The sequence below is a fragment of the Ranitomeya imitator genome, chromosome 8 (assembly GCF_032444005.1).
Source record: "Ranitomeya imitator isolate aRanImi1 chromosome 8, aRanImi1.pri, whole genome shotgun sequence".
Classification (NCBI taxonomy): domain Eukaryota; kingdom Metazoa; phylum Chordata; class Amphibia; order Anura; family Dendrobatidae; genus Ranitomeya; species Ranitomeya imitator.
In genome coordinates, this window is record NC_091289.1 from 45433019 (window position 1) to 45449901 (window position 16883).

Genomic DNA, 16883 nt, shown 5'->3' on the forward strand with positions numbered 1-16883 from the left:
TTTTCTAATGATATTTCTGTATTTTATCTGTGATATGGTTCTACTGATTATTTAAAGGGACACTGTCACCTGAATTTGGAGGGAACAATCTTCAGCCATGGAGGCGGGGTTTTTGGGTTTTTGATTCACCCTTTCCTTACCCGCTGGCTGCATGCTGGCTGCAATATTGGATTGAAGTTCATTCTCTGTCCTCCATAGTACATGCCTGCACAAGGTGCAATCTTGCCTTGCGTGGGCGTGTACTATGGAGGACAGAGAATGAACTTCAATCCAATATTGCAGCCAGCATGCAGCCAGCGGGTAAGGAAAGGGTGAATCAAACACCCAAAAACCCCGCCTCCATGGCTGAAGATTGTTCCCTCCAAATTCAGGTGACAGTGTCCCTTTAACTTCATTGGCAAAATAAAGTGCAAGTGCAAATAAGGTTAAGTATGTCTGTAAAGTGCTGTGGAATATGATGGCACTATGTAAGTAAAATAAATAAATACATCTCAACACTGAAATTACAACACTGAGAAGGAAAAATCGTGGAATTATGGAAATCACAGGATTGAAGAACATGTTTTGTTTTGCAAGTGTGCAAAAATGGTAACAAAATATTCAAAACATCTCAATTTATTAATTATTTTAGCAAAATGAAAAACATTAATGTTGTTATATAAATGTGCTTGGAAGTAAAATTTAGCTATTGTAGAATTAATTGGGTTAATAAGTAGGCAGTGAAGAAGCAGGAGGTTAGTTTAAATGATTTCTCCCGGGTATCTATTTAGTCACTTCATTAAAGGAGTTGTTTAAAGAACTTGGCACTCAAGTATATACATGTGAGAAAATAATTTTAATTGCAATCCACAGTAAAATATATGACATTTCGGTCTGTTGTAGACCTTCAGACAAACAGATTGTCCATAGAGTATGTGACACAGAAAGATGGTGAGAACTTGTATGAAGTGCAGCGCGAAGTGATAGTGGCGCCAAACCTACAGTGGGATTCCACTATCACTAAATGGAGAATACTCTCTGTGTGTGATGTGAGGATTAACAAGTCACACGGAGTTATTGAAGACTTGTAATTTACGACCAGACAGCCCCTTTAATGTAATCATCTCTAGACACCTAGTCATGCAGAATGGGTGTCAGGTGACCTCATTATCCTGGTAAGTAGTGGTCCCAGAGGTTGGACCCTTCAGACTAAAGGCAAAGTTAAGCACATTATCCTGGTAAGTAGTGGTCCCAGAGGTTGGACCCTTCAGACTAAAGGCAAAGTTAAGCACATTATCCTGGTAAGTAGTGGTCCCAGAGGTTGGACCCTTCAGACTAAAGGCAAAGTTAAGCACATTATCCTGGTAAGTAGTGGTCCCAGAGGTTGGACCCTTCAGACTAAAGGCAAAGTTAAGCACATTATCCTGGTAAGTAGTGGTCCCAGAGGTTGGACCCTTCAGACTAAAGGCAAAGTTAAGCACATTATCCTGGTAAGTAGTGGTCCCAGAGGTTGGACCCTTCAGACTAAAGGCAAAGTTAAGCAAGTTTCTAAATAGCCTTCATTAAAATGTTCTACTATTTTGCTGTTGCAAAACTGATATAGATCTATCATATCTACCATTCCTGGTTTTGACAGCTCACTTCCCCGCCTCTCAGAGTTACAGATAGCAGAAGGGATGATGGTTGTACGCAGATCTACACTGCACAGGGGAGAATGCATTTAAAGTTTTCTTGAGATTAGAGAAAATAAGCTAGCGACAAAGAGGAAAGTGCATAAGTGTAGTACTAGAACTGTGCTGATACATGAAAGCGAGTGAAGACATCAGCACCCTTGATAATACAGACCTCACATCCAGCCTACATTACTGGGAGAGACACTCCCACAAGAGAAAAAAAAAGAAACCTGGATCAAGGTGAAAACTGTATATCAGGAGGTCTGATTAAAGGAATAAAGATTGCAGACTGATACATAAAGTAATTTTATTAACTAATGGTATCCACTATTCTAAGTTAAAAAAAAAGATCCATGTCGAAGATAGCCTTCAAATCTGGCAGACAATCTAAGAAAAAGCAAGGAATATAACATTGACACGGTCATGTAGCATGAACAGCAGCATCAAAACAAACCTATAGCAGGAACTTTGGCAGCAAAAGCAGAAGTTTGAGTTGGAGAAGAAGAAAAAGTGGAAAATCCTGAAAGAAATGAGAAGTTTTTGAAGATATTTTCATGCGCACAACTTCCTGTATTCCTCATCTTTGTCACATGAGAATTCTTGTGATTGATTGTTATAATGATCTAGAAAATGAACTCGTTTCCTCAGGGCAATATTGTGAAACCGTTACTTACGGAATTGCTGCAATTATAGAAGCAGAGTATCACAGGTCATCATCCTCGCGGAAATGTATCTTATATATTGTTTTATAAGTAATTTATGTTTTTAGATGTTTTCTACCATATTATTGTATAAACCTTGTTTTATTACAGTAATCTCTCTGTGTAATGAAAGCCAGAACGGATTCTGTGTGCAGCTTCCATAAATGTGTCCCATGCTTTTGGTCACACATGCCCAGTAGTTTAGCCTTCCATCTGGACCCTATTGTGAATGGGTGGAGAAACGATTCCCACCATTCTACAGAGCTGCCAATGAGAATCGGCACAACAGAAGAGTCTTAAAACTTTTCTAAACATTAGCCATTCTAGAATTATAAGGAAAAATAGTTTCCCTATGCTGGATAAAAAGAAGTTATAGAACAATGGCAAGCTTCTCACCAAGAGTCATCTGGGCTGTGATGGAATGGAGAAGAGTAGTGCTGAGCGTTTGTGCTGGGATAAGGTGTTATCTGAGCGTGCTCGTGTGCTAACCGAATGTCGCCAATGTGCTCAAAAAATATGTTTGAGTCCCCGCTGCTGCATGTCTCATAGCTGTTCGACAGCCACAACACATGCATGGATTGCCAGTTTGTTAAGCAATCCATGCATGTGTTGCAGCTATCGAACAGCCACGAGACATGCAATCGCGGGGATTCGAACATATTTTTCGAGCACATTGGGGACATTCGGTTAGCACATGAGCAGTGAAGAGTTCTAATGTTGTTGCTGTTGACATGCCAATTCTACCTTGATTGACGTCTTGTTGGAAGACCCAGCACTGACCTTTAATAATCAGATCAGATGTCAATCAAAGCAGGGTAGTCATTCCAAGAGCCAGGATACGGTAACTCTTCACCATACCAGCACTGCCCAGATGACTGATTTGCTGAGTGGCATGTTGTGCTTTATATCTTCTTTTTATCCATCATAGTATTATTGGCGATTTTAACGAGCAAGTTTACAAATGAGTTACAAAACGCCATGATGATGGTTTAGTCTGCAAAAACCTCGTGACAGTTCCCTTTAACAAGCATGAACTGTTGTGGCTTGCATAAAGCAGGCACCCGATTTACTTTTCAAATACATTACCGAATCATCGTTTTGGCACACAGTTTTCTCGTTGTAAACGGGATAAGCTGCTGATAACATGATACTGTAGATGAGGACAGAACCATCATAATGGCGGACGTTCTATCTCCATCATTTAAACTGAACGACTTGAGTATAGTCTACGGTCGCTCATTTAACCCTCTGAAATCAGCTCGCGTAAATGCATCCTAAATGTTTCTGTGTGATGGTGCAATATGTTAGCATTTTGGCCAAACTTTTACTTTTTGCCTAAAACCAGCTCCGTCCATGGGAGGTATCTCCTAAAACGGACCATAATTTAAGACACAATCGTTGAAGGTGGGAAATAGCTCCGAGGACATTCCTGGGAATCTGGATGAGAACCAGCATTTATGAATCATTCTGTGCATCCCCAGTTAGTATTAGGTGTGCCATGTCTGCCATAGTCTGCTTACGCTTTATAGGCAAAACAGACAATTATCTGTTGTCATCATCACTGGTGGTCCTCCTTAAATCCTTGTGAAAAACGTAGTTCTTTAGTAATTCCCGAAAGCACCAATTGTCTGGATTTTGGCTATTATGCAATATATAATCTTGTAGAACCCATCATAAATAGTATTTGCTGATTTCTTACTTGCTTGTGTTAAGGTCAGTCCTTCCTCGCTTACAGGGTTACTACATCCAACCCGGGTACAGGCTCGAAGGTAGAACTTGTACTTCACACCATGGTCAAGACGAGGAATCCTTTGTCTGACCGCCTGTGGATTTGTTATGGTGATGTTATATAAACTCCCAATGACATCACTTTCATTAACTACAAGATATAAAAATGAACATAATTAGGTGCACAAAATATAAAAAATGAAATTTATAAATATATATACTGTTTATTTAAAAAAACAGAAACATAGTTTGAAGCCCCGCCTCAACCCTAGTGCAAAATCTGTTAGAGAGCCAAGCTAACAATCTTAGTTCACGTATAATAATGGTCTCTGTGCCCCCAAAAGGGCAACGCAGCCCATTGGGGCTCACAATCTAAATCCCCTATCAGTATGTCTTTAGATTGTGAAAGGAAACCGGAGAACCTGAGGAAACCCACGCAAACACGGGGAGAACATACAAACTCCTTGCAGATGTCCTTGGTGGGATTGATGCAGTAATTGATGCAAAAGAAGCCCTGACCAAGTACTGAGTGCATTTACTGAACATACAAGTCTGTAGGACAACATTTCAGGTTTTAAAATCATTTTTCAAGCTGGTGTTATAAAGTATTCTAATTTGCTGAGATAATGACTTTTGGGTTGTCATTGGCTGTAAGCCATAATCATCAACATTAACAGAAATAAACACCTGAAATAGATCACTCTGTGTGTAATGATTCTATATAATATACTTTTTGTATTAAAGAACTGAAATAAATAAATTAACTTTTTGATGATATTCTAATTTTGTGAGAAGCACCTCTGTATCCCCCATCCTGGTATATGTCCCCTATCCTGGGCCACAGAAAACAGAAAATTATTTGGAGTAATGTTAAAGAAATTATTTAGAATAAAAGTTTACATTTTGTTGCCCCAACAATTATCTTCTATGTCAAGTTTAAGGAGGTTGTCCGATGAAAACCCCTTTCCATAGGATAGGTGATAACTTAGTGATTGAGGAGTGTCTGACTGCAAAAAAAGAAATTGTTATCCCCTACAGGGCAGTGATAACCCCCTCACAGAAGGCAGGTTGGAGGCCTGACCTCCGTTCAATTTATTCTCTATAGGCTGCTGAAAACAGCTGAGCACAGAGATGGTAGTAGTTCATAAGGAATGAATGGTGCGTGTTATGGCTGGCAATCAGGCAACACAGCGTGCAGTAATCAGCGCACATACAGAGATCTGGCAAAAACCAAAAACAATAGGACGAGCTCTGAGACGTGGAATCTCTGTAGACTGCAGTACCTGATCTATCCTCACACAACTATAAGCAGCAGTGGATTGCGCCTATCAACTACCTATGCAACTCGGCACTGCCTGAGGAGCTGACTAGCCTGAAGATAGAAATACAAGCCTGACTTACCTCAGAGAAATACCCCAAAGGAATAGGCAGCCCCCCACATATAATGACTGTTAGCAAGATGAAAAGACAAACGTAGGAATGAAATAGATTCAGCAAAGTGAGGCCCGATATTCTAGACAGAGCGAGGATAGCAAAGAGAACTATGCAGTCTACAAAAAACCCTAAAACAAAAACCACGCAAAGGGGCAAAAAGACCCACCGTGCCGAACTAACAGCACGGCGGTGCACCCCTTTGCTTCTCAGAGCTTCCAGCAAAAGTTAATAGCAAGCTGGACAGAAAAAACAGAAAACAAACTAGAAGCACTTATCTAGCAGAGCAGCAGGCCCAAGGAAAGATGCAGTAGCTCAGATCCAACACTGGAACATTGACAAGGAGCAAGGAAGACAGACTCAGGTGGAGCTAAATAGCAAGGCAGCCAACGAGCTCACCAAAACACCTGAGGGAGGAAGCCCAGAGACTGCAATACCACTTGTGACCACAGAAGTGAACTCAGCCACAGAATTCACAACAGTACCCCCCCCTTGAGGAGGGGTCACCGAACCCTCACCAGAACCCCCAGGCCGACCAGGATGAGCCACATGAAAGGCACGAACAAGATCTGGGGCATGGACATCAGAGGCAAAAACCCAGGAATTATCTTCCTGAGCATAACCCTTCCATTTGACCAGATACTGGAGTTTCCATCTAGAGACACAAGAATCCAAAATCTTCTCCACAATATACTCCAATTCCCCCTCCACCAAAACAGGGGAAGGAGGCTCCACAGATGGAACCATAGGTGCCACGTATCTCCTCAACAACGACCTATGGAATACATTATGTATGGAAAAGGAGTCTGGGAGGGTCAGACGAAAAGACACCGGATTGAGAATCTCAGAAATCCTATACGGACCAATAAAACGAGGTTTAAATTTAGGAGAGGAAACCTTCATAGGTATATGACGAGAAGATAACCAAACCAGATCCCCAACACGAAGTCGGGGTCCCACACGGCGTCTGCGATTAGCGAAAAGCTGAGCCTTCTCCTGGGACAAGGTCAAATTGTCCACTACCTGAGTCCAGATCTGCTGCAACCTGTCCACCACATAATCCACACCAGGACAGTCCGAAGACTCAACCTGTCCTGAAGAGAAACGAGGATGGAACCCAGAATTGCAGAAAAATGGAGAGACCAAGGTAGCCGAGCTGGCCCGATTATTAAGGGCGAACTCAGCCAACGGCAAAAATGACACCCAATCATCCTGGTCAGCGGAAACAAAACATCTCAGATATGTTTCCAAGGTCTGATTGGTTCGTTCGGTCTGGCCATTAGTCTGAGGATGGAAGGCCGAGGAAAAAGATAGGTCAATGCCCATCCTACCACAAAAGGCTCGCCAGAACCTCGAGACAAACTGGGAACCTCTGTCAGAAACAATATTCTCAGGAATGCCATGTAAACGAACCACATGCTGGAAGAACAAAGGCACCAAATCAGAGGAGGAAGGCAATTTAACCAAGGGCACCAGATGGACCATTTTAGAAAAGCGATCACAGACCACCCAAATGACCGACATTTTTTGAGAAACGGGAAGGTCAGAAATGAAATCCATTGAAATATGTGTCCAAGGCCTCTTCGGGACCGGCAAGGGCAAAAGCAACCCACTGGCACGTGAACAGCAGGGCTTAGCCCTAGCACAAATTCCACAGGACTGCACAAAAGCACGCACATCCCGTGACAGAGATGGCCACCAGAAGGATCTAGCAACCAACTCCCTGGTACCAAAGATTCCTGGATGACCGGCCAGCACCGAACAATGAAGTTCAGAGATAACTTTACTAGTCCACCTATCAGGGACGAACAGTTTCTCGGCCGGACAACGATCAGGTTTATTAGCCTGAAATTTCTGCAACACTCTCCGCAAATCAGGGGAGATGGCAGACACAATGACTCCTTCCTTGAGGATACTCGCCGGCTCAGATAACCCCGGAGAGTCGGGCACAAAACTCCTAGACAGAGCATCCGCCTTCACATTTTTAGAGCCCGGAAGGTATGAAATCACAAAATCAAAACAAGCAAAAAATAACGACCAACGGGCCTGTCTAGGATTCAAGCGCTTGGCAGACTCAAGATAAGTAAGGTTCTTATGATCAGTCAAAACCACCACGCGATGCTTAGCACCCTCAAGCCAATGACGCCACTCCTCGAATGCCCACTTCATGGCCAGCAACTCTCGGTTGCCCACATCATAATTACGCTCAGCAGCAGAAAATTTCCTGGAAAAGAAAGCACATGGTTTGAACACTGAGCAACCAGAACCTCTCTGTGACAAAACCGCCCCTGCACCAATCTCAGAAGCATCAACCTCGACCTGGAACGGAAGAGAAACATCAGGTTGACACAACACAGGGGCACAGCAAAAACGACGCTTCAACTCCTGAAAAGCTTCCACGGCAGCAGAAGACCAATTAACCAAATCAGCACCCTTCTTGGTCAAATCGGTCAATGGTCTGGCAATGCTAGAAAAATTACAGATGAAGCGACGATAAAAATTAGCAAAGCCCAGGAATTTCTGCAGACTTTTTAGAGATGTCGGCTGAGTCCAATCCTGGATAGCCTGAACCTTAACCGGATCCATCTCGATAGTAGAAGGGGAAAAGATGAACCCCAAAAATGAAACTTTCTGCACACCGAAGAGACACTTTGATCCCTTCACGAACAAGGAATTAGCACGCAGTACCTGGAAAACCATTCTGACTTGCTTCACATGAGACTCCCAATCATCTGAGAAGATCAAAATGTCATCCAAGTAAACAATCAAGAATTTATCCAGATACTCACGGAAAATGTCATGCATAAAAGACTGAAAAACAGATGGAGCATTGGCAAGTCCGAACGGCATCACCAGATACTCAAAATGACCCTCGGGCGTATTAAATGCCGTTTTCCATTCATCTCCCTGCCTGATTCTCACCAGATTATACGCACCACGAAGATCAATCTTAGTAAACCAACTAGCCCCCTTAATCCGAGCAAACAGGTCAGAAATCAATGGCAAGGGATACTGAAACTTAACAGTGATCTTATTAAGAAGGCGGTAATCAATACACGGTCTTAGCGAACCATCCTTCTTGGCTACAAAAAAGAACCCTGCTCCCAATGGTGACGACGATGGGCGAATATGTCCCTTCTCCAGGGACTCCTTCACATAACTGCGCATAGCGGTGTGTTCAGGTACGGACAAATTAAATAAACGACCCTTAGGGAATTTACTACCAGGAATCAAATCGATAGCACAATCACAATTCCTATGCGGAGGTAGGGCATCAGACTTGGACTCTTCAAATACATCCTGAAAGTCCGACAAGAACTCTGGGATGTCAGAAGGAATAGATGACGAAATAGACAAAAATGGAACATCACCATGTACTCCCTGACAACCCCAGCTGGTTACCGACATAGAGTTCCAATCCAATACTGGATTATGGGTTTGTAGCCATGGCAACCCCAACACGACCACATCATGCAAATTATGCAGTACCAAAAAGCGAATAACTTCCTGATGTGCAGGAGCCATGCACATGGTCAGCTGGGCCCAGTACTGAGGCTTATTCTTGGCCAAAGGTGTAGCATCAATTCCTCTCAACGGAATAGGACACCGCAAAGGCTCCAAGAAAAATCCACAACGTTTAGCATAATCCAAATCCATCAGATTCAGGGCAGCGCCTGAATCCACAAACGCCATGACAGAATATGATGACAAAGAGCACATTAAGGTAATGGACAAAAGGAATTTGGACTGTACAGTACCAATAACGGCAGAGCTATCGAACCGCCTAGTGCGTTTAGGACAATTAGAAATAGCATGAGTAGAATCACCACAATAGAAACACAGTCTGTTCAGACGTCTGTGTTCGTGCCGTTCTACTTTAGTCATAGTCCTGTTGCACTGCATAGGCTCAGGCTTACTCTCAGACAATACCGCCAGATGGTGCACAGATTTACGCTCGCGCAAGCGACGACCGATCTGAATGGCCAAGGACATAGACTCATTCAAACCAGCAGGCATAGGAAATCCCACCATTACATCCTTAAGAGCTTCAGAGAGACCCTTTCTGAACAAAGCCGCTAGTGCAGATTCATTCCACAGAGTGAGTACTGACCATTTCCTAAATTTCTGACAATATACTTCTACATCATCCTGACCCTGGCATAAAGCCAGCAGATTTTTCTCAGCTTGATCCACTGAATTAGGCTCATCGTAAAGCAATCCCAGCGCCTGGAAAAATGCATCAACATTACTCAATGCAGAATCTCCTGGTGCAAGAGAAAACGCCCAGTCCTGTGGGTCGCCGCGCAAAAAAGAAATAATAATCAAAACCTGTTGAATAGGATTACCAGAAGAATGAGGTTTCAAGGCCAAAAATAGCTTACAATTATTTCTGAAGCTCAGGAACTTAGTTCTGTCACCAAAAAACAAATCAGGAATCGGAATTCTTGGTTCTAGCATCGATTTCTGATCAATAGTATCTTGAATCTTTTGTACATTTACAACGAGATTATCCATTGAGGAGCACAGAGCCTGAATATCCATGTCCACAGCTGTGTCCTGAAGCACTCTAATGTCTAGGGGAAAAAAAAGACTGAAGACAGAGCTAAGAAAAAAAAATGATGTCAGGATTTCTTTTTTCCCTCTATTGGAAATCATTGAAGGGCTCCTTGTACTGTTATGGCTGGCAATCAGGCAACACAGCGTGCAGTAATCAGCGCACATACAGAGATCTGGCAAAAACCAAAAACAATAGGACGAGCTCTGAGACGTGGAATCTCTGTAGACTGCAGTACCTGATCTATCCTCACACAACTATAAGCAGCAGTGGATTGCGCCTATCAACTACCTATGCAACTCGGCACTGCCTGAGGAGCTGACTAGCCTGAAGATAGAAATACAAGCCTGACTTACCTCAGAGAAATACCCCAAAGGAATAGGCAGCCCCCCACATATAATGACTGTTAGCAAGATGAAAAGACAAACGTAGGAATGAAATAGATTCAGCAAAGTGAGGCCCGATATTCTAGACAGAGCGAGGATAGCAAAGAGAACTATGCAGTCTACAAAAAACCCTAAAACGAAAACCATGCAAAGGGGCAAAAAGACCCACCGTGCCGAACTAACAGCACGGCGGTGCACCCCTTTGCTTCTCAGAGCTTCCAGCAAAAGTTAATAGCAAGCTGGACAGAAAAAACAGAAAACAAACTAGAAGCACTTATCTAGCAGAGCAGCAGGCCCAAGGAAAGATGCAGTAGCTCAGATCCAACACTGGAACATTGACAAGGAGCAAGGAAGACAGACTCAGGTGGAGCTAAATAGCAAGGCAGCCAACGAGCTCACCAAAACACCTGAGGGAGGAAGCCCAGAGACTGCAATACCACTTGTGACCACAGAAGTGAACTCAGCCACAGAATTCACAACAGGTGCGGCAGCTGAGCCTTCGCATTGCCACTCCATTCTAACGGGTTAAAGTGCTCTGTTCTGCCAATGGATGCCGGTATGCAACAGTGATAACTTGTTTTACCTGAACAACCCCTTTAAGGTATTGTCTACATAGATTAGTGTTACAATTTATTTCGCAGGTGGACCTGAAAAGTGAACCTGCATTTAATACAAGATCAATACATTTTTCCCATTCGTACTGTAACACCAGGCTAGTGCCTTTGTTTCCGGTGACGCACGGCAGAGACACGGCAGTCATGTGTAATTCCTGGGACTTTTTGTGCTGCTCAGTTAGGGAGATATGGGGTTCATTCCTGGCTCTTTTGAGCCTTGGGTGAGGCTGTCTCTTATTTAGCTCTTTTTTGAGCCTTGGGTGAGGCCGTCTCTTATTTAGCTCTTTTTTTGAGCCTTGGGTGAGGCTATCTCTTATTTAAGCTCCTGAATCTCTGACTCTCACTGGCAGTTAATAGTGTATCTTCCCTGGTTCGGGAATGTGCTTTCAACTCCTGGTTAACTTGTTGATATTTCTGTTGTCTGTCGTTTCCTGACTATTCCTTTGCCTTCTGATTTTATACCTTGACTATCCTCCTGGTTCTGACCAGGCTTCCTGCCAGCTTGCACCATCAGCCAACAGATGACTCCATGGCCTTAACCTAATGCTCTTCTGTTAGTCCAGATTTCTGTGCCAGGACTAAAGGGTGAAGAGGACCAGGGAAACCTGGCTTGTGCTAAACCATTCTTAAAGCTGCCGGTTACTAGTGACGGGGGCCCATAATATATAACATTGGGTGGAGTTTTCACCGTTTTTACATGCACTGTGTATTCCGTATTTCATCAAATGTTTCTAAAGTGGGAATGAGTAAAAGCTGAATCCATACTGGTCTGTACATTACATCCAATATCCTATGGGTCTCAGAACATTACTGTTGCGAGGAAAAGGAGCTATTATATTATGAAATATTGGCATCATAGTGTGGAGTCCAGCTTGGTGCCTCTCTATTAGCCAAATCATAGAGTTAATACCAAAAAATTGCTCCTACAGAGTGGGTCGCCCATTTATGCTATGATCACTCATGGTTTCAGCTTCTGGATCTGCATCAATCAGTTTTTTTTTATCTAGAGGAGAGGTGGGACAATCTATTCTGTTTATTTCAGGGAATGTATGTGCTTTTATAACTGATGGTCAGTACCGGTTATATCATTTTTGAGCATCACATATTTTGTGAAGTTCAGTGTAAATGTTCTTACTTGTCTGATGCTGCAGTACGTAACCGATAAGGTCGCCATTTATTCTCCTTGGTGGGGCCCAGGACAGTGTGAAGGACTCCTGGTCCGAACTTACAATTCGTAGAAACTGTGGTTGTTCAGGCACTGAGAAATCAATAAAACTACAGCTTTAAAACAGGTACATATTCACTGATCATCTATCTCAGACATCTGTCACACACCCCAATCCATATTGTTAACAAGAATAGTTTCTATCAGATATTCTCACCTCCTTCTGGAGTTTGGAATGTGACCGGGACGCTCTCGGGGCCATCACCTCGCGTGTTGTAGGCTGCGACAGACACTTGATACTCGCAGAATGGATGAACTATTGGGATTATCCCTGAGTTCCTCTGACCAGTAAATGATAGAGTATGTCGCTCACCATGATGCATCTTTCCATCATGTAGGCTTTTTACTTTCCAGTATATTATCTAGATAGAACAAGAGAGATATTTCAGAATCCTCTTTGCAATTGGACCAAAAGGAAACAAAGCAGAACTTGCCACTTCCACTTATTAAGGATACAATAATAACTTAGTAAAATTAGTAAGTTTACTTTATTACTGGTAATTTATTTAATCTATATATATAATTGCCTAAGGGTTTTTCCGTCTTTCTGTCTGTCTGTCTTTCTGTCTGTCTGTCCTGGAAATCCCGCGTCTCTGATTGGTCGAGGCCTGGCGGCCTCGACCAATCAGCAAAGGGCACAGCGACGATGATGTCATAAAGGATGTAGACATCTCACGTTTCTGATTCAGCGACGGGCACAGTATCGACGTAGATGTCATAATGGTTGCCATGGCGACGATGATGTCATAAAGGTTGCCTCGACCAATCAGCGACGGGCACAGTCTGCCGCGAATTCTGGAATCATCATTGTCCATATACTACGGGGACATGCATATTCTAGAATACCCGATGCGTTAGAATCGGGCCACAATCTAGTTATAAATAAACTCCTACAATCCACAAAAGTGCATGGCACTTCAATATAAATATAATTAACAACACACCAGGGATGTGCACATTCCCAGGAATAGAATAGAACCATGCTATAATAGATATTAAAAGGTATAAGTTTATTAGGAAAAAGTTTAACTTTTTTTAATCAGAAAAGGTGCCTCATTGAAAGGGACACCTGGTGTGATGCAGCGGTATCACCGTACGTAGTGAAGATGGCAGTGACCCAAGCAAGTTCAAACAAAATGTTTCTTTAATATGTTACTTCACACAGTCCATAAGAATACATAGTACATGGCTTTATGTTTGCAGTCCCTAAACAGGCCGGACTTCCCTTTGTCCAGTTTCCCTGGGCGACCGCACGTCGGGACCAAGTCTCGTTACTCACACCGTGCACAGCACTCTGTATCCTCCGGATCGAAGCCGGGTAAACAAAAGACATTCCGAGACGCAGGGTGTCAGTCCCTTTGGTTCCTCTTGCCCCTGTGTTGCTTCACACAGGGAGTGTGTTGTGAATTCTGTGGCTGAGTTCACTTCGGTGGTCACAAGTGGTATTGCAGTCTCTGGGCTTCCTCCCTCAGGTGTTTTGGTGGGCTCGTTGGCTGCCTTGCTATTTAGCTCCACCTGAGTCTGTCTTCCTTGCTCCTTGTCAATGTTCCAGTGTTGGATCTGAGCTACTGCATCTTTCCTTGGGCCTGCTGCTCTGCTAGATAAGTGCTTCTAGTTTGTTTTCTGTTTTTTCTGTCCAGCTTGCTATTAACTTTTGCTGGAAGCTCTGAGAAGCAAAGGGGTGCACCGCCGTGCTGTTAGTTCGGCACGGTGGGTCTTTTTGCCCCTTTGCGTGGTTTTCGTTTTAGGGTTTTTTGTAGACTGCATAGTTCTCTTTGCTATCCTCGCTCTGTCTAGAATATCGGGCCTCACTTTGCTGAATCTATTTCATTCCTATGTTTGTCTTTTCATCTTGCTAACAGTCATTATATGTGGGGGGCTGCCTATTCCTTTGGGGTATTTCTCTGAGGTAAGTCAGGCTTGTATTTCTATCTTCAGGCTAGTCAGCTCCTCAGGCAGTGCCGAGTTGCATAGGTAGTGATAGGCGCAATCCACTGCTGCTTATAGTTGTGTGAGGATAGATCAGGTACTGCAGTCTACAGAGATTCCACGTCTCAGAGCTCGTCCTATTGTTTTTGGTTATTGCCAGATCTCTGTATGTGCGCTGATTACTGCACGCTGTGTTGCCTGATTGCCAGCCATAACAGTACAAGGAGCCCCCCAATGATTCCCAATAGAGGGAAAAAAGAAATCCTGACATCATTTTTTTTTCTTAGCTCTGTCTTCAGTCTTTTTTTTCCCCTAGACATTAGAGTGCTTCAGGACACAGCTGTGGACATGGATATTCAGGCTCTGTGCTCCTCAATGGATAATCTCGTTGTAAATGTACAAAAGATTCAAGATACTATTGATCAGAAATCGATGCTAGAACCAAGAATTCCGATTCCTGATTTGTTTTTTGGTGACAGAACTAAGTTCCTGAGCTTCAGAAATAATTGTAAGCTATTTTTGGCCTTGAAACCTCATTCTTCTGGTAATCCTATTCAACAGGTTTTGATTATTATTTCTTTTTTGCGCGGCGACCCTCAGGACTGGGCGTTTTCTCTTGCACCAGGAGACATTGAGTAGTGTTGATGCATTTTTCCAGGCGCTGGGATTGCTTTACGATGAGCCTAATTCAGTGGATCAGGCTGAGAAAAATCTGCTGGCTTTATGCCAGGGTCAGGATGATGTAGAAGTATATTGTCAGAAATTTAGGAAGTGGTCAGTACTCACTCTGTGGAATGAATCTGCACTAGCGGCTTTGTTCAGAAAGGGTCTCTCTGAAGCTCTTAAGGATGTAATGGTGGGATTTCCTATGCCTGCTGGTTTGAATGAGTCTATGTCCTTGGCCATTCAGATCGGTCGTCGCTTGCGCGAGCGTAAATCTGTGCACCATCTGGCGGTATTGTCTGAGAGTAAACCTGAGCCTATGCAGTGCGACAGGACTATGACTAAAGTAGAACGGCAAGAACACAGACGTCTGAACAGACTGTGTTTCTATTGTGGTGATTCTACTCATGCTATTTCTAATTGTCCTAAACGCACTAGGCGGTTCGATAGCTCTGCCGTTATTGGTACTGTACAGTCCAAATTCCTTTTGTCCATTACCTTAATGTGCTCTTTGTCATCGTATTCTGTCATGGCGTTTGTGGATTCAGGCGCTGCCCTGAATCTGATGGATTTGGATTATGCTAAACGTTGTGGATTTTTCTTGGAGCCTTTGCGGTGTCCTATTCCGTTGAGAGGAATTGATGCTACACCTTTGGCCAAGAATAAGCCTCAGTACTGGGCCCAGCTGACCATGTGCATGGCTCCTGCACATCAGGAAGTTATTCGCTTTCTGGTACTGCATAATTTGCATGATGTGGTCGTGTTGGGGTTGCCATGGCTACAAACCCATAATCCAGTATTGGATTGGAACTCTATGTCGGTAACCAGCTGGGGTTGTCAGGGAGTACATGGTGATGTTCCATTTTTGTCTATTTCGTCATCCATTCCTTCTGACATCCCAGAGTTCTTGTCGGACTTTCAGGATGTATTTGAAGAGTCCAAGTCTGATGCCCTACCTCCGCATAGGAATTGTGATTGTGCTATCGATTTGATTCCTGGTAGTAAATTCCCTAAGGGTCGTTTATTTAATTTGTCCGTACCTGAACACACCGCTATGCGCAGTTATGTGAAGGAGTCCCTGGAGAAGGGACATATTCGCCCATCGTCGTCACCATTGGGAGCAGGGTTTTTTTTTGTAGCCAAGAAGGATGGTTCGCTAAGACCGTGTATTGATTACCGCCTTCTTAATAAGATCACTGTTAAGTTTCAGTATCCCTTGCCATTGATTTCTGACTTGTTCGCTCGGATTAAGGGGGCTAGTTGGTTTACTAAGATTGATCTTCGTGGTGCGTATAATCTGGTGAGAATCAGGCAGGGAGATGAATGGAAAACGGCATTTAATACGCCCGAGGGTCATTTTGAGTATCTGGTGATGCCGTTCGGACTTGCCAATGCTCCATCTGTTTTTCAGTCTTTTATGCATGACATTTTCCGTGAGTATCTGGATAAATTCTTGATTGTTTACTTGGATGACATTTTGATCTTCTCAGATGATTGGGAGTCTCATGTGAAGCAAGTCAGAATGGTTTTCCAGGTACTGCGTGCTAATTCCTTGTTCGTGAAGGGATCAAAGTGTCTCTTCGGTGTGCAGAAAGTTTCATTTTTGGGGTTCATCTTTTCCCCTTCTACTATCGAGATGGATCCGGTTAAGGTTCAGGCCATCCAGGATTGGACTCAGCCGACATCTCTAAAAAGTCTGCAGAAATTCCTGGGCTTTGCTAATTTTTATCGTCGCTTCATCTGTAATTTTTCTAGCATTGCCAGACCATTGACCGATTTGACCAAGAAGGGTGCTGATTTGGTTAATTGGTCTTCTGCTGCCGTGGAAGCTTTTCAGGAGTTGAAGCGTCGTTTTTGCTGTGCCCCTGTGTTGTGTCAACCTGATGTTTCTCTTCCGTTCCAGGTCGAGGTTGATGCTTCTGAGATTGGTGCAGGGGCGGTTTTGTCACAGAGAGGTTCTGGTTGCTCAGTGTTCAAACCATGTGCTTTCTTTTCCAGG

The 16883-nt window shown here is 43.4% G+C and overlaps 1 protein-coding gene across 3 annotated transcripts in view; it reads right to left on the bottom strand.

The window, feature by feature from the left end:
- The window catches only part of CHL1 (cell adhesion molecule L1 like), a 136494-nt gene that overhangs the window by 9864 nt on the left and 109747 nt on the right, over positions 1–16883 (bottom strand). For 2 of the 3 annotated variants that reach the window (XM_069736841.1, XM_069736842.1), the window contains exons 20-23: positions 12450–12654; positions 12203–12325; positions 4053–4232; positions 2107–2172 (exon numbers count right to left, since the gene is read on the bottom strand). In XM_069736841.1, the coding sequence (XP_069592942.1) occupies positions 2107–2172; positions 4053–4232; positions 12203–12325; positions 12450–12654 (574 nt within the window). The remainder of the gene's footprint in view (positions 1–2106; positions 2173–4052; positions 4233–12202; positions 12326–12449; positions 12655–16883) is intronic. The other variant, XM_069736843.1, reaches the window with a different exon arrangement.